At 40.4% G+C, this 25,222-nt stretch overlaps 1 protein-coding gene, 1 long non-coding RNA gene and 1 other non-coding gene across 4 annotated transcripts in view; 1 reads left to right on the plus strand and 2 right to left on the minus strand.

Annotated features, from left to right (window-relative positions):
• Positions 1 to 385: 385 nt before the first annotated feature.
• LOC138109073 (uncharacterized) lies at positions 386 to 3,038 on the minus strand. Its single transcript, XR_011150249.1, has 5 exons — positions 2,952 to 3,038; positions 2,539 to 2,652; positions 1,578 to 1,689; positions 1,090 to 1,166; positions 386 to 662 (listed from the first exon to the last, which is right to left on the minus strand). It is a non-coding gene; the product is annotated as an uncharacterized lncRNA (long non-coding RNA).
• On the minus strand, positions 1,292 to 1,410 carry LOC138110163 (small nucleolar RNA SNORA26). Its single transcript, XR_011150797.1, has one exon. It is a non-coding gene; the product is annotated as a small nucleolar RNA SNORA26 (small nucleolar RNA).
• A 7,261-nt stretch (positions 3,039 to 10,299) lies between the features above and the next one.
• The window catches only part of USP46 (ubiquitin specific peptidase 46), a 34,392-nt gene continuing 19,469 nt past the window's right edge, over positions 10,300 to 25,222 (plus strand). The window contains exons 1-3 of one of the 2 annotated variants that reach the window (XM_069014120.1): positions 10,300 to 10,822; positions 23,788 to 23,868; positions 24,619 to 24,832. In XM_069014120.1, the coding sequence (XP_068870221.1) occupies positions 10,787 to 10,822; positions 23,788 to 23,868; positions 24,619 to 24,832 (331 nt within the window). In that variant the 5' untranslated portion in view covers positions 10,300 to 10,786. Of the gene's footprint in view, positions 10,823 to 11,804; positions 11,927 to 23,787; positions 23,869 to 24,618; positions 24,833 to 25,222 lie in introns of those variants that run through there. The other variant, XM_069014119.1, reaches the window with a different exon arrangement.

Raw genomic sequence — 25,222 nt, forward strand, 5'->3', positions numbered from 1 at the left:
TAGTGCTTTACATGGAATATTGCAACATTTTCCTTGTTAATTTAAAATAGGCAAGGAATTGGATTCTTGCTAACTTGTTCTTCATAATTTGAGACAATCCTTTTGTAGAGAACATGCAAACATATACAGCCTTATGAAATAACTTGGGAGTTAGCTGGTTGATCTCAGTGCTTTTGCATTACAAAATACTGCAGAAAACTCAAGAATATTTCAGATACAAAGAATAAAAGACTAAGAGGGCCTTTTCAATGGATTACTAAATTTAAGTTTAACAAGTCTGGACATGGCAAGAGAATGTTTGTGTGACAGCACAAAAGTGTTTACATCCATGAACCAAAGTCTTCATACAGGAAGTACTTTAACAAGAAACCTTCAGAACACAAACTTTTGTTAGCATACTCATATTTTATTTCAGTGAATCCACAGTCAAATGACAGCAGTTTTTGTTAGGAAACCTGTTTCAACAAATGGCAAGGTGCCTCTCTAAACATGATCATTGAAGACATAATTTTAGCCATCGCTTGTCTCAATTCTACTTCCAAGACAATACTTTAGAGGTGACAACTGGAATCATCTTGTATGAAGTCAGAAATCAGCCACTCAGGAAATCATAAACTGATGTCTAATGTCAGTTCAAGTCCTGGCACATGCTGTTTTCATCCCTGCAAAAGAAGTTCTATTTAACTTGCACTCAGCATCACACACAAACAAAACAGGTAACTGCCCTAAGGCTGAGCTACATGAACCTTCTACATGACACTAACCCTTAGGTCAGAGCCATTTCTCAAAACAAATTACTTCATTTGTACAGGACAGTATTTTCTTTTCCCGCATCACTAGCACGGATTTCATTCCGGAGGACCAGCCATATTAGAATAAGCAGATCCAGTAACTATCACAGACTTTCCTCTGATTTTTTTGCTATTTATTTTTGGCTAAATCTATACAAAATTCTAATAGTTACCACAGAAGTTTTTCACCAGTCAAAGCTATTTTGTTTTGTTTTCCAGCAAGGAGTAAATTAAGCTCCTTTAGGTATAGAAGACAATGCATTCACTATCATCGGATAATCCTTTTCACATTACATACCTGGAGACTAAACAATTTCCAAGGAACTCTTCACTCAAGACATTTATCACATAGGTTCACAAACAGATTTGAGAAACCTGAAAAATATTTACATGAAAGTGATATTAAGATTTAGTTATTGTCACAAGATGACAGTTCAAAATCTTCCTACAGGCTATTAATAGTTGATTCAGCAGCTTTCTGAAGTTTAGCAGTTTTATGAATGTGTTCCTCCTAAGCATGATCCAAAGAAGAGTTTCGACCTCACCTCTGGGTTTGCGAGAGAACTTTTATACCCCTCTGTATTGGCCACTTAAGACACTGCCAGACTTAAGAGGGCAAAGCATAAAAGGGGAGTAGATTTTAGTATATCATGTTTCCTTATTAACTAAGATGATCTAAACTTCCCATCTGCTCAAGAGGTATTAAAAGTTGCTTGAAATTTGTAAATTATCAAAGAGCAAGATTAAAAACCATCCGCAATTATCAGTAGACAAGAGCACACTTACCTTCCAGCAGAAGGCATTATTTATTCCTAAGAAGTCCTGAGCATTGCTTCACATTTAGGTGTGATTAACCATGTCTAGAACATTTCATGTGTGAGATTGCTAAGTGAGGCCTCTAAAACAACACAGAAAAAAATGGTAAAATTATAATCAATAACGTTTAACTACAGACCTTCTCAAAGCCATATTCTATGGAGTTGCTACTATGTTGTCAGACATTTTAAAAGTACTTCTCCATGGAGTTGCACAAGTCATTTACAAAAAGTTCATTATCAAATCAAAACCTAGAGCAAAAGAATCTGTCAAAAAAGTATGTTCCATTAGCCCAGTTAAACTACATAGAACATATTTTTTACATCTTTTAAAATATACTTTAAATCAGAAACAATGGCAAGTTTTTCAAGCCTAAATTGCTTTTAGCACGGATGCTACCGAGGTAAGCTATAAATGCGCTGATTTGACTGAATCTTTGCCATACAATTCATTGCTACCTTGTGTCTACTTACAGATTATACACACCTTATCACAAGTTATACAGCACTTAACTCAGAAACATCAAAAGACACTGTTACTGGTGGGCTAGGAGACTACAGGAAAAGCCCAAGAAATCAGGGTGGTTTTTTTTGTTTGAATTATTATTAAGTCCATTTGAGCCCAAGTCCTAAGTGCCTACAGGCACTTAACACCACAGGTTACAACTGCAATTTTCTTGATGTGGCCTATAAAAAAACTAAATTAATGCAGTGGTTCAGATTTAAGGTCTGTGCAGCTCAACAGCTGCGATTCAAACAGAAGCATGCAAATGTACACAGTTATTTTGGCTCAGAGACACAGGGCAGCACCCCTATGTGTCCCCTTGTCTTTAAAACGTCTCAGGATTCAAAGCCCTCCACTTCAGAAGCCCGAAGATTTTCTTTCCAGTCCCAGGCTGTAAGAGCAGTGATGAGCTCGGTGTGCCCCTCACCCATAGGCGTCCAAAGGCGTGCGATTGCCAGCGCTTCCCCCTGCCCAGGCCTGCCGCGCTCGGCCTCCTGCTCATCGGGGGCATTTGAAGGACTCGCCGGTACCTCGGGACACACTGCGGAGGAAGAGGGGCATCAGCCGGGCAGCAAGGGGACTGGGGGGCGGGGGGGACGGAGGGAGGGGCCACTTGTGCCTCACGACAGGTTGCAGGGCGGAGGGGAGGACTCCGCACTGGGTTTTAGTGAGGGAGAGCCGCTCTATCCCCCTGTGTTGACTCTCCGGAGCACCGCCAAGCTCCGAGAGGGCAAGATGTGAAGGGAAAGCAACGTAGGCTCCACCCCACCAACCCCAGGCCCACAGCCCGTCCACGCAGAGCACGGGCTGTTCCCCGGAGCGCGGCCGCAGCCGCCTTACCACGCCCACGTCCGACGGACAGAGAGAGCGAGTACGGCCTCACCGCGCCTTAAATAGCGCCCCGCGCTCCCGCGAGACCCCACGCGCTCCCGCCGCCGCTGCCTATTGGCGAGGCCAACGCGCGTGACCCCGCGTGGGGCGGGGCGGGGCTGGGCGGCCGAGCTCGCTGCCGCAGAGGGCCTCAGGAGCTGCTCCGGGGCTGAGGTGCCTGCGCGGTTTCTCAGCCGCTCTCCCGGCGGCTCTCATTCAGCGGCCGCCCCCATGGGTCAGAGCAAGACTTTCGTGGGGACATGCTCGTCCATTCATGCCCAGGCCAAGTTCTGTGTGCCCGGAGGTCTTTAACACAGGGAAACCAAAGTGTCTTCGGTGCGAGGTAGCAGCTGTGTAGCGGTTTTTGAGGCACTAAATACCGCTGATCTCTGTCTAAACTCCTGTCTAAGCCCTGCTTAGGGGGCTTAGGAGCTGTCTGTGAGGGTGGTGAGGTAAAGCCCCGAGCCTCGCTAATGCCCTGACGTATAGCACATGCCCCTCTGCTGGGCTGCGCGTCAGGGGTGACACGGTGGCACCAGGTCGGTCCTGCGAGCCAGCGCTCAGCACGGGTGCCGGGCAGTGCTGCTGCTCTGCCCCAGATAAAATGTACTGCCTGACTGGGGATGCTACTAAGAGGTTTTGGAGTGAGTACGAGCAGATTAACACGAACAGGGAATTAGTTATTTGTAACACAGAGACTTTGCATGTTGCCCAGCAAAGCTGGTAGGTAGGAATCACAACACAACATAGAATATACTGAGTTGGAAGGGACCCATCAGGATCTTTGAGTTCAACCCTTGGCCCTGCACAGGACACCCCAAAAATCGCACCCTGTGCCTGAGAGCACTGTCCAAACTGAATTGAATGCAAGTCCCTGCTTCTCAAAAAGGTGTGTATATTGCTGATAATCCATTGCTTCCTGCCTCAGTGAGAAACAGTATGTCTTTGCTCATGCCGAGTTACTATCAGCACAGCACCTGTGAATGCGTGGAAAGAAAATAACGAGTTGCCTGCTCTCCCTAGTCAGAACTCTGTATTTAAGTTACTCTCAACAGACCTAAATCAATCTGATTCAGTCTGAAACAGTCACATAGTTGCAATCAAGGGATGACTCTAGAAATTGTTTCATACCACTTCTAATTACCTCCTCTGTCTAATTCTTGATACTCAAAACATTGTTGCAGGTTAACCCTCTGCCAGTTAAGTTTATTGTACGTACATCAAGATTCAAAACCTGTCTCAGGACTCTAGATAAATCAGTCTCTGGAGATATATTTGTGAGACGTAGTTTCAAGTTATTTCAAGTGGGCTACTCTGCAACGACTATTTTCTGCAGTCAGACACCTAAGTCAGTCCTTTTTTATAATGTGGTCAAAAAGATGAAGTGGCATCCAACCTTTAAATTTTTACCACTCGTGCCAGTGGGATTTATGTCAAGTTTGGTTTCTTCTTTTCCAGTATAGAATGTAAACAGTCACTTCTGTAAACAGGCACTTCTTTTACACAGAAAACCAGCAAACCACAGCAAACCAGTGATCAGTATCCATCCCAGGTGAGCATTTTAATCATTCACATAATCCTACACCTTCTTCTTGCCCCTCACAAGCTTTCTTCTGTTTTCCCCATACAAAGTTTGTATTGTTTGCCTTCCCTCTGGCTCCATGAAACTTACTTTTGTGTCTGATAATGGCACAACTTCAAGAAAAGGAACACAGAGTCTACCTGACCTGTCCATCCTTTTCCAAACCCTCCCTATAGAATAAAATAACTGTCCTTTAATAAATTACTGCAAGGATCAGGTGTGGATCTGAGACTCTTTACTTGAAGGTTAGTTCTCCCATTTCCTGGAAAAATGCTGTAACCACTGAGTTGCTACAAGGCTGCAGGCAGATCTGCTGTTTCCATGTTTGTGGGATGTAACTTTTATCTGAGTGAACTTATCAGCTGGGCACTGAGTCTGCCTACAACCTGGGTAGTTTGGGGACTTGTGGGAAACACCACAATATTGGTGGATCAGGGTACAGGTTAATATTGAGAATAACCTGAATCACTAACCGGGAGAAATACTGGCCTGATCACGAGCAGAATTTGTAGGAAATTCAATTATCATGGCATTTTGAAATTAGTGAGGTGGCAGCAGTATGTCTTGGTTATTTGTAGATTAGTGTTGAGCTTTTTAAGGAGCTGGATGAGCTCAACTAACTTGTTCAAATCTTGAAGGGTGGTGCTCTAATTGATTATCTAATAGCTAAGTCTCTCTGTCTTATGCAAGAATTAAGTCTCAAAGTCACTGGTTTGACACATCTCTCAGAAGAAAGACTCTTGAAAACCACTTGTTTAACAACATAATGAGTTTACCACAATTTGCAATTGTCATAAACATTTCATTTCAATTTTACTGTCTTTCTCCACACTGATATGAAGGAAAATCAATCAAGTAAAACCTCATTGTGACCATCAGTTTTTGCAGGTGGATTACAGTACTCAGTGGCATTAAATAATTGTCAGGTTTGGAACCTTAGAATATAACAGTGCTTTATACATATATATATATATATAATTTGGTTAAAATTTTGATATGGTAATGTAATAAAGATGTAATTTAATTAATTTATGCACAATTCAATAAAATGAAAAGGCTATTTTAAATTTGTGCTGAAAATACACTAAATGCCACTTGCAGCTTATCTGTCCTTTGTGGCTTTTTGTCCTCAGAATGCTTGTGAGTTAAAATTGGAGCCTGTAAAATAGAATAAAAATAAAAAATAAAATATTTGGGAAGGAGGAAGGCAAGTCATAATTATTATTTCCTTTCCAGAGGAAGAAATAACAATATATTTCTGTTAGAAACTTCAGTTTTCTGTTATTTTTTGCTCAGCACGTCTCTTTTTGTTTGATAAATTACTTCCATGGTTAAAATTTTTGTTATCTCTTTCCAGCCAGTATGTATGATTAGAATTTAAATAGTATTTTTCCACCTTAAAGCACGTTTTGTGTAGGTAAGAAAAATGCCAGTAAAGTTTGCTAGTGAGCTCCCTTGCTGAATAATATACCTGATAAAGAGGCCATTCTTCAAGCTTCTACCTCCTGGAAAGGCAGGAATGTTTTTATTTGAGTAGTGAGTGTGGGGAAGGTTAATATTGTTTAAACTGATCAAGCAATACAGTGAAGTTCTCTTATTGTCACTGTTCCAAGCTCTTAACACAGTGTATTTGAAACACATTTAAGCAGGAGGAAGAGGGCACGAGTAAGACCTTATGAGATAATCACACCTCTAGGCCGTTATCAACATTGAACTGACTGCAGAGGCTTTAATAGCCTCTTCATAGAATAGAATTGAATGGCTTTCACTAGAGATCTATTAGACCCCTTGTATGTACACAGTCAACTTTTGGTACATTGACATCAATGTATTTGCATCTATCTTACTCTGCTGTCTTTGGGCTTTCAGATCTGATGTCTGGCCAAAAATGATGATGTCAGATGCTGTAAATGTGTTTTGTTTTCTTCTGTAAAGTAGCATTTTCTGAGAAAAATGAAGATATTTTATTTTCTACTTGCCAACTAGTAAAATGCTTATACTAGGAAAAGGTAGTCAAGATTCGGGGATCAATTTACTGCAGTTTTATTTTCCATGCTTTACCTTTAGAATCCTGACAAGTCATATTGTTGCCAAAATATGAAGTTTTGCAGTATTTTGAATCAAGAGAACTAATTTCTCAGATAATTTGAAAATGTTGGGTAGGGGTTGCTTTGAAGATGACAGTCTTAAGGAGGGCTAGTTCTTCCAAAGTTGGGTTGTTTTTTTGGTTTTAGACTCTCCACATTTTCTATGGATTTCCATGAATTTTTCATGGACTACAACTTACTCTTACCATTAGAATTTCAGGTGCAGATGGAATGGTTTCCATGGACCTGCTAGGAGCCATGTGCCACAGATTCAATCCATAGGCTGCAAGCTGGCATTTGGCATTGTACTGAAGCCACCAGTCTGTTCCGAGGTGAGGCCAAGCTTCATGGAAAATCCTGATTTCTCATTCTTGTGTCTACACATTTGCCATTTTGCTATTTTTTGGTAGAACATAATTTGAGATACAGAACATATTAAAAACATTGTAAAATTTTAAACCTACATTGTCAGCACCGCAAGTATTTCAGAAGTCTGAATTCTCTTATAATTCTTACATATTTTCCATGCTTCCAGAAAACCTTAGTATTGTTTTAACTGCCTTTTCCATTAAAATGACCTTTTAATTGGTTGGAAATATATCCTCAATTTGATCTGTTCCAAACGTTTGTTCAGCAAAACTGACTGATGATTACCTGCTTCTGGACCCAAGTTTATTACAAGAAAAACATAAATGAACCCTCTGTGGAATTTTCCAAGATTTCTGGAGAGGAAATGCAATATCCTCTTTGTAGCACAGAATGAGCAGATATTCCGGTATCAGATTTGCTACCAACTTTCCTGTGTAACTGTGGACAAGTCACTAAATTTCTGCTGGTGATTTTCTTGCTTTGTAAAATAAGCTAATATTAACTTTCCACCCAATAATTTGACGTCTGAGTGAATGCTTGCAACACACTCTGAAAAAGTCAGATGGAAAATGTTATGGAAATCCACGCCTCTGCTAGCCAAAGAGGATATTTACAATAAGTCCATATTTTATGTAGTGAAATAAAAATATTCAAGTGTAAAACCAGATGAGACCAAGATGGATCTAAAATTAAATGCAGGAGGTATTTTTTGACCTTTCAGCAGAAATTATATAAGCACTCTTAGGTTATAAATAGTCTTTTGTTTTCCTTCTCTTTGTCTAATACTCAGAAGAAACACAGGGTTAGTTGTTTGTTGTAAAGAGATAGGGCAATGCTTTAGAGTGGAAACAATTGTGCACTGTTCTTTATTTATACAGTTCCTATAAAGTTTGTAACTAACATTTGTTGCATTGCTTAGCACTTTTTTATCTTCAAACAGCTGCAGAAATAAAGTTTCTATTCCAGAAAATGACAACAGCAGAAGAAAACAAAAACACACACCAGTCCATTTCAAGCATGAAAGTTTCTTTCCTCTTTCCTGTTTTGATATGTCTGAAGAGCAAAAAAGACAGTGCTAGACTATTGTCAAACTGACACATAAACACTTGTAAATTATTCCCTATTTTTATTATTAATCTTCAGAAATAAGACAAGAAATGTGTCCACCTTTAAATAAAAGTATTTATATTAGCATTAAGGAATATGATACTGAATTCTTTACAGAATGATGTGTGTGCATATTTACAAATATTCCTTGAACAACCAGTAAGTGCTTAATTACTAGCAATTTAATTTTATATTAAAAAAAAAAGTTTAATGAACAGAAACAACTGAAAACTTACCTTGAAATCAAGTAATTGGCATTTGACAAAAACAAAATTATGAAAATACCACTTTTTTCTTTTTTGTTTTCACACCTTCTATGATTTCTCCAGGGTTTGTATTACAGAAATAATGTTATTGACATGAAAATATATGTGAGGCAAATGGCTTTATTAGATACTGCATTTTGTTTCATTTAAATTTTTAATCACCTTTCAAACCCATTCATTTGCTCCATAACTTTTCACTGAGAGCAAGTATGATTCTCCACAGTAAATTGGAATAAGCAGGCTGCAGCAAAGAATACATGATTAGGTTTCTGCAATAACAGGAATCAGAGTTTAAAAACCAGGTACAGTGCAGTACTGTCCAGTCTCTGCAGGCTACTTAGAAATGCACTGGAAACTAATCAGACCTTGATTGCTTCAGTCCTCACACGTCGGCTTAACTCCCATTTTCCCTGGCTATGTCAAGAGAACCTGTCATATTATGTGTAATCCAGTCGTCTGAGTTTAAGCAAATTAAACACTTGGGATCAAATTCACACATAATGTAAGACCATGAACTTAATAGAATTATACCAAAGACTTTTTTTTTTCTCAGTGATGTTATTTGATGGCTCTTTTGCATAGTGATCTGTGGATTTATGAAGCAGTTTAGTGGCCCTGAGGACTTCACTCCATTATGTCCAAAAATCTTTCTCCATCCTGTATTTTGAATGTCTGCAATGATTTAATATAACTAATCCAACTTACTGAGGAAACAAAGTTCTGTCTCTGTGACAAATCTATTTTGAGTTTCTTTGCTGAAGCTGTCAACAGGATGCCAACTAATGCCAAATTTGATACCATTTGTGTAACATGGGCACTTGTCCACAATGAGCTGGATTGAGGCCACTTACCTAACAGTATTGTCAGGGCAAGAATTTATCTTTAGATGCTACTGCTGATGCCAGATTTTTACTAGTAATCATAGACCTTCTTTTGAAATAATAATTAAAAAAAATACTGACTTCAGAGTGTTTCCTGTAAATAAAGCCTGTGGATCCAGGCTCTATAGGCTGAAATTATTTTATTCTAACATCATGAAATGAAAGGTGTAGCCAAGCACGAGCATGCCACACTTCAGGTGCTGTTAGGAGCAGAGATGTCTGTAATGTTAGTAGTTCTCTCTCTTCATTTGAAAGATCTCCTCAGTATATCCAAGGAACAATAAATGGGCCTTAAGCTCCTGCTGAAAAGAAGCAACCTCTGCTAGGGAAAGGGGAATTCTAAGATGAGGATTGCCCTGCCTGAACTCTGTTCTTTCTTCTCTCAGAGATTTGCTGTGTTAGCTATTTAATAACCTTGTGCCTATTATCATGTGTGTACATTTAATATACTCACACTGCTCTACCTTGGAGAAAGGCATGGGCCTCGACTTGCTTGTATTTGAAGAGAAACTGAGATTATTACATTAACCGTGTTGTATAAATGCCACATGTTGGGAATTTTTGAGTGAACACTTGCCCATGTGGTGCGGACACAGCCCCAAAACAGCACTTGTGAAGATGTTATCTGCATGAATGGCAATATAAAGCACCAACTGTGGGCAATAAATTACATTCCAGCCTACTGTTCTGGGTTTTGCAAGTACCTGGGCTCCTGTGTACCTCTAATTAGGTGGGTTGAGCATGTCCCAAAGCACAGTCACTGCCACACATCTACGTCCTCCTGCCTGCACTCTGCCTCCCTGTCCTTCACCCTACTGCCTGCTGGTATGGTTTTGTACGCATTGAGGCCGGGTTTCGCAGCCCCGTGGCCATTCCAGGCCCGGAGACTAAAGCACCACGGCCCGTCTCGGAGTGCCCGTCCGGAGGGGCGGCGGGCGCAGCCCCCCCGCGCCCCCTCGGCCCCGCAGCGCATTGGCTGCGGCGGCGGCCGCCCCGCCGGGCCCGCTGGGGTGCCCCGTGCCGGGCACTGCGTCTGACCTTCCCTTCCCTTCCCCGGCGCTGTCAGAGCGGATCAGCGGGCGCGGCGCTGCGATGGAGCGGCGAGCGGCGACGGCAGCCGCCAGGAGAGGAGGAAGAGGAGGAGGAGGAGGAAGGGAGAGATTAGCGCGGTGCCGGCTGGCGCAGAGGCGCGGCTGAGCGCTCCAGCGGGAGCCCGGGGCCCTGCGGACCGTGCGAGAGGCAGAGGCGGAAGGAGCGGAGATGCGGCCGCTCTCCCCGCTCTGTTGAAGCCCCTGGTCACTCGCCCGGAGGAGGGAGGCCAGGAGGGTCCGTCCTTCTCGCTGCTCTGCGGGCGCGAAGGGTGCCTGTGCAGTCCCCTCCTCTTGCTTTTATCCCAGCCCCGGAGCAGGAGCCGCCGCCGCCCCCTATCCCTTCCTGCGCTCTTCCCACCATGAGCGGGGCTGTTTTCACCTTATAAAGATGGCGGTGTGGGATCGCTGCAACCTTTAGACTAATGACTGTCAGAAACATCGCCTCCATCTGTAATATGGTGAGTGCTGGCGGGGGACGGGCGGCACGGCAGCCCCTGCGGGGGCCGGCTGGGGGGCTGCCCCAGGGGCGCAGCCCAACCGCGCGACTCCGTCCCTTGCCCCGGTGGCGGGGGAGCCGGGCACGCTGAGCCGGGAAATGCCTGGGATGGAGTTGGCCGGCGGAGAGTGACGATGTCCCGAGGAGTTTTCCTGGAGCAGCCCGGGCGTGGGCCGGGGAGGGACGGAGATGCAGAACCGGTGCGGGGCCCCCCGGAGCGGGTCTGATCCCGGCCGAGGTGCGTTGCAGACGGAGCCGTGGCCCGCCCTTCCTCCTCTTGCCCTTCCTCCTGCCCTAATAATCCTGCGAAAGGACCAAAGTCGGGTTCCGAATCCACAGTAAATCGGTGACCCTGTTTAACTCCCTCAGGCAGGCACCCTATGGTCTCCTAGGGCCAGGAGCTCCCCAGCTTACACAGAAAAGGAGGATCTTTAGATGCCTAATAACACTCTTTTGGATTCCCGTGCTAGGTACCTGTTCTAGGAGGTCTTGGCTTTAGAGCTAACAGGGTTTAACTTGCACTGCATGCTGCTCAAAGAGGACTGGTGTTTGTAAAGTACTCTTGAATCACTTAGCTTTCTCTAAACCAGACTAGGCAATTAGTAGGGAATAAGGAAACATTAATATTTTTGGGTTTTATGTTCACTTTGCTACTTTTCTCCCCATGGAACAGTTCCCCATGGAACAGTTGAAAGGATGCTTTCTGCATTGTGTTTGGATTTAATTTTAATTCTAACAAACTTGGAGCACTTAATTTGGTTTAGGTTTTTGAAACTTCTTGGTGGGAGGAGGGAAAGCTCAAACTTTGTCAAAGAATTATTAATACAGTGAAGCAAACTTGCCAAAGAAATGGTTGCATGCTAAGCATCCCTATACAAACAGAAGAGAATCCTATTTCTGTACATTTTGGTTTTTTAGTCTGTATTTTTCACCCTTATTTCCAGGTTCTTCAAGAGCAGCTACACACAGTTGCCAGCTTCCCTCCATGTGTTGCCCCAGCATGCCTTGTGCTGCTGATGCCACACATACCATTCATCTGCCCTGGAGAATGGAGCCTGTCTCTAGGGTAAGGCAATGGGCACAGCCCCAGAGGCACGGCTCCTGCGGGGTCTGGGTGAGGGAGTGCAGATTGCAAGCCTGCTCCCCTTCCACGTGTCCACACTTCCACTTAAGTGGGATTGGTCTTTTGTTGCAAATGAGATGCCTGGGTAGTCCCATGCATAGTTTTGATTTAAACCTCAGTCCTCCCTTTGAAATGCCTGCTCTGAAATGCAGAGAGGGTGAGTTGTTTCTGGGGTTAAAAGAATTAATACAAAATCCAGATTTGAGGTATAATAACCTGAGTGCTCAAATTTCTTCACCAACAGTAACTAGTTTTCTGAACTTTTCATTGTTCTTAATGATTTCTGGTCCAATGGGCCACAAATACTGCAAAGAGAGATTCAGGAAACAGTGCAGGACTGAGGAGAAAACCTGGGTACTCTTACCTTCTCTCTCAGGCAGGCTCCAGTTTTAACTGCTGATTAATGGTGGATGTGATGCCTTGCAAACTGGATAAAAGAGCACCGCATGAAGGGGAGCTGGAGACTCATAGGTGGATGTAAGACCTTGGCATAAAGTACTAGGAACTCTGATTTCTTTGTGTGCTTCAGACAGATGCACTTGTATGCAGCACGCTTCTCCCAAAGACTGAACAGATTCACAGCAGAACTGATAAGGTTGTTGTAATGGTGTGCTGCTTAGCTGTCATTGCCAGTATATCCTGCAAAAGTAGCATCTGAGAGATGGAGAGACAGAAGGGAAGAAGGAGAGCCTCAAGCAGAAAAGGCATACAAGGATTTGTACTTCAAGGCAATTCTGGTTCATGGTACTGTGGCAGAAGGTGCAGTTGATTTAATGATAATATTTTAAGTCTACATATTCCTTGAGGTCTGTGTACTTAGCTTTTAGAGATGCTATGTTGTGTTGATCATATTTAGTCTTTTCTGGATAACCCACAGGGACTGGAAGTTCTTTTAGGCCAAAACAATGGAGTTTTCAGACGGCTACAGGAATTTGGGGCTGTAAGAGAAATACAGATTCTTGCAAGTGTTGGCAACACTGCATTATGACTCCTCCAAAAATGTGTCCACTCTGATGAGGTGGTGGACTTGAACTCAGTGGTCTGGAGAAGAAGCTATGACAACCTTCCAGAAGGCTAGAGGTATAAAACTTGCCTTTATAAAACCTAAATATTTGCAGTGCTACTTTGATTTAGGACATCAGTAGAAATTTATCAGACAAAGACGCTGAGATGCTGATTCTCAGACCTTGTTCCTACACTATAATACAGTGCTTGAAAAACTGAGCTACTGATAATTTGTGGACTACGAAGTAGCTATGTAGTTCTTAGGTAGTATGTTTTTCTACGTAATGCTACATAATAGGTTTCTAAGTTTTTTAACCTGGTTAAACTCAGTAATTAAAAAAAAAAAAAAAGGTGTTCTAGTCTTTATTTTTTCCCATTCCACTTGAGAGGGGTTTTTGGAAAAAAAAAAAGCCCCCACAAAATCCAAATGATGATGTCTTGTTGATTTTCAGGGGTGGTGGGGGGAGTAGGGGAATAGAGTCAGAGGTAGCAATTGGTCCTGAAATACTTGTCCCTCCCTGAAAGCAACTTAGATTATGTTTTCAGTGGTAGTCCTTTCTTGACAAAGTTTTTTGTGTGTTTGTCCAAGTGCTCACATGTCCTGAAGGGAAAAAATTATTGAAATTTAGCTGAATTAATTTAGCTTAAGAGAACCTGGCTAGCCAGCATTTTTTGATGTATGCTGTTGACTGCCTGATGTTTGGTATCTTGGGTTGTAATTTTGATCTCCTAAAGATGGTAGAGATTGTTAGTCTTTTCAGGAAGGATCAAAACAAGTGTAGTGAAGCAAGCAAGACAGGGACAGTATTTAACTTACTTGCAAAAGATACTTAGTACTATATATTCACTGGATAAGCTCTCACATGCTGAGACAGACACAGTAGGAGCTAGCCAGTAAGAAAGAAATATTTGGCAGGGGAAATTTCCTCTTGGAACATTTACTTGTAGTAAATATTTAAATGCACAACTTTCTAGAATTAAACAAAATTCCTCTATTACCAGTTTTGTCCCCTAAGTTATAATAATAGCAATTATTCATGGATTTGCCTAATGAGAACTAAGAGCTAACCTTGTTCTGAAGGGGTAGAGGGGATGAAGGCAACCGTGCCTGAAGGAATCGGTGGGACTCTGATGTGGGCATGATGGCCACATTCACTGCAAAGGGAGGTCTAGTCCCCAAGATATTCAACTTACCTGCCCTTCAGGACACTGTAAAAGCTCACTCACTCTGTCTGCACACCATGTTCACCACTGAGGGACGTATGCAATAGGCAACTGTCGTCTTTTATGTAGGACAGGTACAATACATGTGAAGAAGCATAAGATACACTGAAAAGCTCTATATGAGGGCATACTAACAGCCAGAGCCTTGTAACACTTGTAGACTGCAGACACCAACTAGGGATGTGATGTAGCCCCTACAATGCTGTAATTCTTTTCGTTAATGTTTCTGTGAAATAACCCAATGACTCAAGTACCAAATGGTGGTTCAAAGATAGACAGGCATGCTGGCATTTCATGCTTACTGAAATCCTCTGCAGTATGTTTCTCTGTTGATGAGCTTTAGGTACAGCCTTGAGTTCTGAGTTAAGCTCATACTGCAGCTGTGGCCTAGGGATATTACTGTTATGTGCAGTGAAGGACATCTAACCACTTCAGAATGTATTGACATACATTTATACTGATCTGGCTAACAAGCTCTGTGGACCATGTTTCTCTCTTTTAGAATTCTGTTGAGAACAGGTATTAGTTCCTGCCCTTTCATAATTTTCTAACAGTATTTAAAATATTCCAATTAGCACTTCATAGCGTTCTGACAATCTAATAAACAGAATACTCTAAACACATTCAGATTTCTCTGATACAAGGTATCATCTGAGATGCCTCACAGTTACTCCTGGTAGTTGTTGTATATATATCCTATATATATATATATAAAGTTGCAGTTCCTTGGATTAACTTTGGGGTTTTATTGGTGTTTCATGTTACTCTTTCTTCTCATAGTCTCATCATTATGAGTTTCATAAAAATAGCTGGTTTTCTACATGAAAACATTCATGCAATTCATCAGGAATTATGTGAATACCTGTGAATTTCACCTTTCATTTTCAAACAAACATACAAACAAACAAACAGTTTCTTACCATCCCAGAAACTGGCTGTAGAGAAAAAACATACAAGCCTAGGAGTCTCTACATTCAGGAAACAAATAAGAATAAATGTTGGAATTTCTTGTGTATTTGTTTTTAACAGCACGATTTTAGAGACTCGTTGCAGGATTTGTTTGAATATAGGGCATTGGCAGAATGAAGGCCGGAACCACAAACAGATTTGGAAAATGCTTGATACAAAAAAAAAAATTACAACTTTAATGCTGCGAAAATAATAAAATCCTGCTTCATACAATAAGAATATTACTCAGTAACAGAATTGATCACTGACTTTCAACTGGATTTATTCATTTGGACAACCTGCAGTGTATATTTCTTCATGTCTTTTACATCTCTCCATAAATAGAGATAAAGGCAAAACAATACATACCAGACAATAAAATGGTTATCTAAAGATATATTTAGATTGATAAAGAAAATAAACTTTTACATCTGATAAAATTAGTTAGTTCAAGAATACAGTTTTAGAAGCATAGTCTCAAGAGTGCACAATTTCTATGACATGAAATACAGAAACAAAAATATGAGAAGTATGGAGAATATGAAGTCTAATCATTGTAATAACTTTCTGAAGTAATGAGAGTTTTTGAGAGTATGGCTGACAAATGAGTACTGGACTAGCAGACAGAAAGTGTGCATTCCATCAGAAGATGAACAGAAGTCCACAAAAGATATTTTTTATTGGATAGAGAAGTATATGCAAAATGAGAAACATCCTAAAATATTATTCCCAAAGTATAACCTCGAGTAATGGCTGAGGCTTGTCTTGCATTAGTACCTCTTAATGGCTAAAGTGGTTATTATGTACTTACTAGCTGTTTAGGAAATAAGCACAAAAGGACAATTCATGAACACAATGTGTGGTTTTTCAGTGTATTTCTTTTAGATGCATGTAGTCTTTGGCATCATGTTGCTAAATTAAGAGTAAACCAGTGGTTATGCTAAACACCTTAATAAAGGAACCTCTTAGCTATAGCTCAGCAAGGCTGAGCGAATCTGAATTGTGGAAGAGATGACAATAAAAGCAGACTCTGGACCCTGATTAACTGTGTGTGGTGAGCAAGTGCCACACAGGAGATGAGGCTCTGATGGATTTGAAGAGCCACAGTCTGTGGAGTGTAAGCCTGTCAGAGAAGCAGTCAGCCAACTCTCTTCTGCTGCCCATCCTTTAGCTTCAGAAACTGTCCTTGGTTGGCTGTTTGGTGGATACACTGATATACATTTATGTACAGTATATACTTAACACCACAGTGTATCAGTGCTTCTGGGGAAGAAGCATCTCCACTGTAAGCATATTCTTGGGTATGCTCAACCCTTGCAGAAAAGGCTGTTGTGCTAAGGGTTTCAAACCAGCCATTACTGGATGTTGCATGTTTCAGTTATTTAATTTGATTTTTTGATTTCACAACTAATGGCCTCCTAACAGCTGTATTTGAAGTATCCTAGGATAATAAGGCCTTCAACTGTCCACTGAATATGATAAACCTGTGTTATTTCTGATGTAGGTCAGCCAAAGTTTGAGATATCCGATGATAGGAACTACATCACATTTCCTAATGTCTTACCGGAATCTACATTACAGTAATTTGAGCTTGGTATTTCTCATCCCGTCTATTGCTGAGACCAAGAACAGACTTATGTCCTTTCTGTAACAAGCTGTAGACTTGAAAATATTGTCATGCCCTTTTCTGCCTTATGCAGCTTTTTCTGTCTTATGCAACACAACCCCATTCAACCCTTTTTCATAGGTCACTTTTCTCTAGAGTTGTCTTCCATTTTGACTGGTTTCTTTTGGATTCTTCCCAGTTACCTTCATCTTCTTTGAAACCAGGCACCCAAACCTGGATGTAAGACATCTTAGCACTGACAAGTTAAACAGGAAAGTTACTTTAAGAACTTGGTAGACTGCTACCTGTAGGAATTCATTATGTTGTCAACATTTGTTGTGCTTTTGGGGATTTTTTTAAAATAACACTGCATACCTGTGGCTTATTTAACTTACAGTACACAGAGACTTCTCTTTTCTATCTTTTTTTTCTAAAACACTACTGCCTTAGTCAACTGTTTTCCATTTTGTACATGGTGATTCTTCTCTCATGCGCAGAATCTTGCACTTGTCTCAGCTCCTTAGAGAATTTCTCTAAAAGAAAAATACTGTCAAAAAATAATGTTTATTTCTAAACCTGTCCTGCAACATAACTGCAGCCCTCATTACTCATCTTGTATGGAGATTTAATGAAGATATTCTTACTTCTGTATCTAGGTTATCAGAGTATTCCAGATGGTGCAGCTGTGATGGAATTTAGAAGGTCCCTTGCTTTTAGAATGCTCTGAGGCACCACATATGCAGTCTAGGTGGCCTAGACAAAAATGTTATTGAAGAAATTAGTAGTCTGTAAGCAAATCTCAGTTTTGTTTTGACTCATGAGACCATCTTGATGCTATGTGTTCTGAAGAAGGAAACTAGACAAAACCAATGGTTTTGCTATTTCTTCCAGCAAAAGCCTGAGTGCCACTAATCCAAGAACAATTAATGTGGGGATACAGATGGATTCACAAGAGAATATTGAGTTTCAGTTTGGTAAAAACTGTCTAATCATGGAAAATTTAAGGATTAATATTTTTTTTTTTAATACTTATGGATATAGACACTGAACTTGCAACACTTCACTAGAACCTCACTTCCAGTACTTGGTGCTTTGTACTTTGAGAAAACCAGGTTTATCAACTATGTAAGACTGAGTACCTTAAAAGCTTTGTCCAAGATTTTAAGTGGTTCAGGATTTCAGGCCTTGCAATTTTTGTCTGTTTCTTGGAAACCACACCGTAAAGAGCTGAAGTTATTTGTTACTGTTAATATCTAAGCAATACTTAAATAGAGATAGTTGAGTGTACCTGCAAGAAAAAATAGGTTAGACCTCTCCTTTCAAGCTCTTATAATTTGCTTTAATGATCAGAAGACTTAAGAAAAAATGCACAAAAATAATTTATTTAGATACATTTTTCTAAATCATCTTTCCTACAAAAATTTGAATACACAGTGGTTTTTCAGTCAGTCAAGGTCCTTTTGTTGTTTACTGTGATCCCCTATGTGTTTTCATAGAATCCCCTCTTTCCTCTTTCTTCTTGTGGTGACAAAGACCCAAAATAGCTTTGCTGGAGGAACAAAAAGCATTTCTTCACAGAATGAAGAGAGAGCTAATCTGGTGAAACTCAACCATCTTGTGCAACTTACACTTTAAAAAATACAGAAAGGTTTCAGGTTTGGCATTTAATATCTGTGAGTTTTTAAGAAGGCTGGTTCGGCTATTTCAGTTACTCACCATATCTCTCTGAAAGTTGAGATTGTTCCCGAGGATAGCCAAAGTCCAGCACTAGGGACAGGTGATGCATCTATTGAAAGCTGCTGCATGTGTGTTGCATGCTGTGCTATTGCTAGCTCTCCTTTTACTCTTGATACTTTGTGTTGCTTCTGGGAGCTAATTTTGGATTTTATTTACAGTTGCCTCCTCTCTTCTGAGTTATCCATCACTGCCATTTTTTGGTCAGGAAGCCTTCTCCATCTTTCTTTATCTTCTTTTTCCTTCCCTCCCATGTGCTGTGCATTCCAAAATCCTGAAACTCAGGCTGCCTAGCCCTGAAGCCATTTCTATTTTTACTCTTAATTTTTCCTCTACCAGCCCAAACATCACCATTAGTTTGTCTTAAGTCTTCAGTTTCTCCCTTCAGGAAAGAACTCTGTTTCTATCATGTTGCTCTCACTTTCCCTGAATACTAAGAAAAAAGAAATCTAGTCTATAAATGTATATGATCCAAAACCATTTGTCATGTGCGAGCCATCTTCCTTCATTGATCTCTTGCTCTTTATATAGTTATTAAATTTCTGCTTCAATTATTCAATTTTTATGTGGTTTTTTTTCCCTTATATTATTTAGATTTTCTTGTGAACAAGGTATTTTTTCTTATTTCTTATTTTGTCTATGTACAGATATATTTTTCTGTACAAAGAAAAATTTAATTAATATTATGTTTTTCACACCGTGTTTCTGTTTATTTTGTGATACCCCTTAATAGGTGGCTTATGAAAAGTCCTAATTTCTTTACTGTATTCATTTACTTTAAACACATGCTTATTTCTAGAAAGTTACTGCCATTTTTATAGCTCTGTCACAGTACAAAGTTTAGTCTGATTTGCCATCTTCTGTTGACACTATCATATTAGCTCTTGTCCATTTCTCATCCTCCATAGAATAATTGTATTTAGATTACTTTGCTACACGTGATTTAATGAACTGATCTGATGTCTTTTTTTTCCCCTGATTTTTTTTTTTTTAACATGCTGAAGTGTAAAGGAACAGCAGGAATTTTTTTTACTTAATCTGTTCCATGTGATGCAAAGCACAAATGAAAATCTTAGCAATATTATCAGAAATTTCAGCTAAAAAGAAAACCAGCAGTCTTATCCTTTGGAAGGTCTAGGGCAAAATAACAAGAGGAAAAAATTATAGGTCGTATGGGCAGAATGTTTTTGGAGTGACGTTGTAGCAGAAATCTTGGCCTGAATTGACCTGTGCTTGGCTATGTCTCCAGCTGTATGTCTTTGCCATTTTATGAGGGCTGAATACTGATTGTTGAATTAAGTGGTAAAACATCTGAGAAATCAAGGTTCTAACACCACAGAATACATAGTAGGAGTTTCCACATTGACCTAGTTCTCATTCTCGTAAGGTCTGGCTACCACCGTCACTTCACATTTCCTTCACTGGTGCATTCTCTTAAGAGCCAGTGTCCTTTACTGGCTCTATACTCTGCTATGATTTTATTTAATACTCCCAAATCCCACTTCATTGACTTATTCAGCCTCTCCTCATTTCAGGCTCTGTAGCTACACTGAGGCTCCTGCTTATTTTTATGAAACTACAGTAGATTCAGCTGTGGTAGGATATTTCTCCTAGCTGAAGCATTTATAAAACCATAGAGAGTGGTTGCATTAAAATATCATAGCAGGTTTTCGCTGTAGAAGTAACCAAAATTACTTGCTGGGAGTGAGAACAAGCATGCTGAAAACCATGTTAAATAGTCATGGCTGACTTTTGCTGTAGATTAATCTCAGTAAACTAACATGTTTTCTATATTTGATAGGGTTGATTTAAACTGAATTCTGAACCACCTTTAACACATTTCTAATAACACATTTTTTCCAGTTTAAACCTGGATTGGGGGTACAGTTTCGGGTATACTTTGTTGGAAAAATTTCCTTCTTCTGTCCTCACGTCAACTACTTATTATGCAAAACAAGTAATTTATATGCAATGTGACATGGTTTGAGTTTTACTAAGTAGCCTGTCTACATTTTTTTTCTCCATATAAGAAATATATCCTTCTTTGAAGCACCAGGTCTTTGTGCTTCTTACTTGTGTTCCTAGACTTCTTTTTCAATGGATTTAACAGTATCTTTTTGGAGACCTCAGAATAAACCAGACTGAAATTGCGTTTCATACAAGAAGGCACAACTCCTCATGAAGTCTGAGCAGGTTATGTCAGTTTACCCAAAGATTGGGTTTAGCCTCACTGTTTTGTTGGGTCACTGTCACACAGTATTTTATTTTATATTTGCAACAGCTAAGGCCTGGTTTTGGAGAGGTAAAGCTCCCTGATATTACTAAGCATGTGGTTTTTTCAACAGCAAATACTTTGGAACTTTCCATGCAATGTAGAGTTTTTATATGAAGATGGATTTTTTTGGTTTTCAGTGATAATTTAGTTTAGTAAATCCCGATTCTTGCTCTTGCTCACAATATTTACAAGAAAATTTAAATGCTCGAAAAGGTTTGTCTGACCATCTGGCATCCTCTGAAGTTAGAAACCCTGGACCTGGAGGAAAGCAAATGAGTAATGTAGGAGCAACTAGTTAGCAGAGCACTCGTATTGTATTTGTCTAACAGAATACACAAACCTGTAGTTTACAAAGAGTAGGTTACTTTTTAGAGATAGTATTTTCCATGAACTCTAGAGGAAGAATTTATTTCAGTGTGGAGAATGCTTCTTACAAAAATGGAAAAACACCCATTTTATTCTTGTATTACAGAATTTGATTGTAATGTTAAAACTGTAATCAAAGAAAACCTTTGCTTTGATCTGAATGCTGTACAATGAGTATTAATATGAAGATGCTTTTTCCCCAGAAGCTGCATTAATCTTCTGTAGTCATGTTTCTCATATATCAGACAAGGTTTTGAGGGTAACTGGCTGTTTGCTTCACTGCTAATGTCAGATAGACAAATGTCTATCAGTTTTCTCCCTCTTGGAACATAGGATGCTTCGCCAAGTATGTGCATCTTTGGCAAGGTTGACTTTCCAAGCAATGAAACTAATCTTCATATGAGATTTACATAATTATCACACTGTCATCTCTGTTGAACGGTAGCCAATAATTGCTTTGTATTGATCAATCTTTTTTTCCAAGTTTCTCACCAAGGCTTAGCAGAGTCTGGTGAGATCATATATCCCTTATGAAACTTTTCATGAAGCCTTGTGCTTGTAAAGTACTTCAGTCTCAAAGTGATTTTCTGGGAATCAACATACCCTTAGTCTGAGCAATGAACTCTGTGTATGTGAGAGAAAGAGAGAGAACGGAAAAAGATCGGAGAAGGGGATGTGAAATACAAAATCTTTGGAGCTTTTCTGGAACCTGCCGACTTAAAGGAGATGTTTTACTTTCAAGGCTTGCAAATTCTCAAAGAGCACATGTGCTGAGTTTCACACTGCTAATTCTGTTGACTAAATCTTCTTTGAATGAACTGGCATGAAATAATAATCTAATTTGGCAAGCAGTGGTGATGGTAGGTGCAGCGAAGAAACAGAAATCAGGCCTTGGGGAGAAGATGGGGAAGGGACATGAGAATTCTAAATCTGATTACCTGTTACTTCGAAAATTTTAGCTGATGAAGTTTGAGCAAATGTCTGCCTTGACTTCATCAAGGCTTTCAACACAGTCTCTCACAATGTCCTCATAGGCAAATTCAGGAAGCGTGGACTGGATGAGTGGACCGTGAGGTGGATTGAGAACTGGCTGACCCCAGAGAGTCGCTATCAGTGACATGGGGCCTAGTTGGAAGCCTGACACTAGTGGTGTCCCCCAAGGTTTAATATTGGGAATTGTTTAACTTATTGTTTAATGACTTGGATGAAGGGGCAGATGGCTCCTCAGCAAGTTTGCTGATGACACAAAGCTGGGAGGAGCAGTCCATACCCCAGAGTGCTGTGCAGCCCTTCAGAAGGGCCTCGACACGCTGGAGAGATGGGCAGAAAGGAAATTCAGTGAAGGCAAGTGCAGGGTCCTGCACCCGGGGAGGAGTAACCCTGTGCACCAGCACAGGCTGGGGATTGACCTGCTGGGAAGCAGCTCTGTGGAGAGGGACCTGGGGGTCCTGGTGGACAACAAGCTGTCCATGAGCCAGCAATGTGCCCATGGGGATGAGAAGGCCGATGGTATCCTAGGCTGCGTTAGGAAAGGCACTGCCAGCAGGTCAAGGGAGATGATCCTGCCCCTCTACTCAGCCCTGGTGAGGCACATCAGGAGTGCTGTGTCCAGCTCTGGGCTCCTCAGGACAAGAGAGACATGGAGCTCCTGGAGCAGGTCCAGTGGAGGGCAACAAAGATGATTAAGGGATTGAAGCATCTCTCTTATGAGGAAAGGCTGAGGGAGCTGGGGCTGTTCAGCCTCAAGAGACAGCTGAGGGGCGAACGCATCAATGTCTATAAGTATCTGAAGTGAGGGTGTCAGAAGATGGAGCCAAGATTATAATGTGTATAGGAGTGATGACGTTTCCTTTGGCAGCAGTCTACCTTACTTGCTTGGCAATTTAAGATTGTTTAAAAATGGGCATTTTAATATAGCAAAATGACAGATAACATACCAAATTAGTGGTTGTACTTACAGACCAGCCATTACCTAAACAACTTTGCTGTTGGAGTGAAGATACAGCTGAACATAACTTGCCACACCAGGGCAGAGACTAACAGTGCATGGACTTATGTGCTCTCTAATGTTAGATAGGACAAAATGACGGGTATATTACACTTGCTTTTAGCATTTGTGATGTTACTAGAACTGGGTGCCAGTTTGAAGCCCAAGTATTGTTACAGGCTGATGATTAATTCCGAAGGATTCAGAGGAGCTTCAGTAATGCTTAGAAAACCTACCTTCCATTGAGGAACAGTTTTTTAGGGTTGTGCTTAAGATCAACTACGATCTTTATGAGGCAAGAGAGTAATGGGATCCAGATGTCCATGTACACAGTAAAAATAAGGGGGAGGTGGGTGTGGGAAGAACCACTGTTGTGACCTGTTCACTTCTAGTCAGCCATTACTAGAGAGTCCATTCCAGGCCAGCTCCACTACCCAGATTTGCAAATATTTTTAGTGGCTTATGACACTGTTGTGTTTGCCTATTAATTAAACAGAGTTAGCTTGGCTAATCATAGCTGAAAGGAAAGAACTATTTTCTGTCTTGATACTGTCCATAATTTTAATTTAGAATGTTAATATTCTAAATAATTTCTTCCTTTTAAATTTTTTTGCTTTGGTTTGGGTTTTGACTTATTTTTTTTCTTTTTTTTTGTATAGGGCACCAATGCCTCTGCTCTGGAAAAAGACATTGGCCCAGAGCAGTTTCCAATCAATGAACACTACTTTGGATTGGTCAATGTAAGTACCATTTTGATGTAACTTGAAATTTACTTTGTTCCTTGGTTTTGTTTTGTTTTGTTTTCCTCTCTCCCCTGCTCTTATCAATCTTATCTTTGTTGTCTTTTTTTCTTTAAATGCTGCTCGTGTTGCAATTTTAGGCAAAGTGGGTTGCAAAACTGTATCAGATGTTTGAAGATGTCTTCATACACCCCCAGAGAGAACAGTTTACTGTTCTATGAATATTTCCAGGGATTAGAACATACGCTTCAATAAAGTTAAAAGTCTATTTTAGCTGTGAAATGGGAGGGAGAAAGTGATGAAAGTATGTACAAGTTTATGTACAGCATTCTGCACTGGGGACTTTTAGGAGGAGCTTTTTTATCTGACCAAGGAAAGAATGAGTGAGAAGAGTGCTTAATCATTTGTTTATTCCCATAGAAATGATACAGATATAGTAATTTTTTCCATTGAAAACATTAGACATTCTGCTACTGAACAGTAAGATATAGCCCCTTAAGTAAGAATTTAATGAAATCCACTACAATAAATATTTCTCCTACAAATGTAAACCTGTAGTTTGTATCCTAGTTAATTTAGAACACAACAGTTTTTTCCATGAAGTGTCATGGTGGGTGTGAAAATATACTTCTACTGCAGCTACATGGCAAAATGGCTGGTTTGTGACAGTGACAGGAGTAAGAATTTGAATGAACAGCTAGTTTTTTGTGATGCACAGGGATTAAGCTTGTTTTTAATCTTGCATGGCAGTTTGGGAACACCTGCTACTGTAACTCCGTGCTGCAGGCATTGTATTTTTGCCGGCCATTTCGGGAAAATGTATTATCATACAAGGCCCAACAGAAAAAGAAGGAAAACCTCTTGACTTGCCTGGCAGATCTTTTCCACAGTATTGCTACTCAGAAGAAAAAAGTTGGAGTTATTCCACCAAAGAAGTTCATATCAAGGTTACGAAAAGAGAATGGTAAGTGTAAAACTGAAATCCTCTAAGGTATTTATGCATTGATCAAAAAAGTATAAATAAATGTTGGACAATCTGATCACATTAATCAGAAATACAGGTTAGATTTGTAAATTGCTTTTAGTACTTTGTGGGGTGTATTACTATTTTAGGATCTGTGGGTGCGATATCATGCTTGAAATAGCCATACCAGATTTCATATGCTCCCAGAAGTGTGTGAATTAATGATGTTTTCACAGCATGGTGGGGCAGACCTTACTGTAGAGTGAGCTAGGGCTGGGAGTAGGGTGACACTGCTGTAGTTTTTAAATTATTTTTCTGTGGAGTATGGCAGAGAGAAACATTGAGGGCAGCTGGCAGTATAGAAACTGTGTGACCTAGGAAGGCTACAGG

This window comes from Aphelocoma coerulescens, chromosome 4 (genome assembly GCF_041296385.1).
Source record: "Aphelocoma coerulescens isolate FSJ_1873_10779 chromosome 4, UR_Acoe_1.0, whole genome shotgun sequence".
In the NCBI taxonomy this organism is placed as follows: Eukaryota; Metazoa; Chordata; class Aves; order Passeriformes; family Corvidae; genus Aphelocoma; species Aphelocoma coerulescens.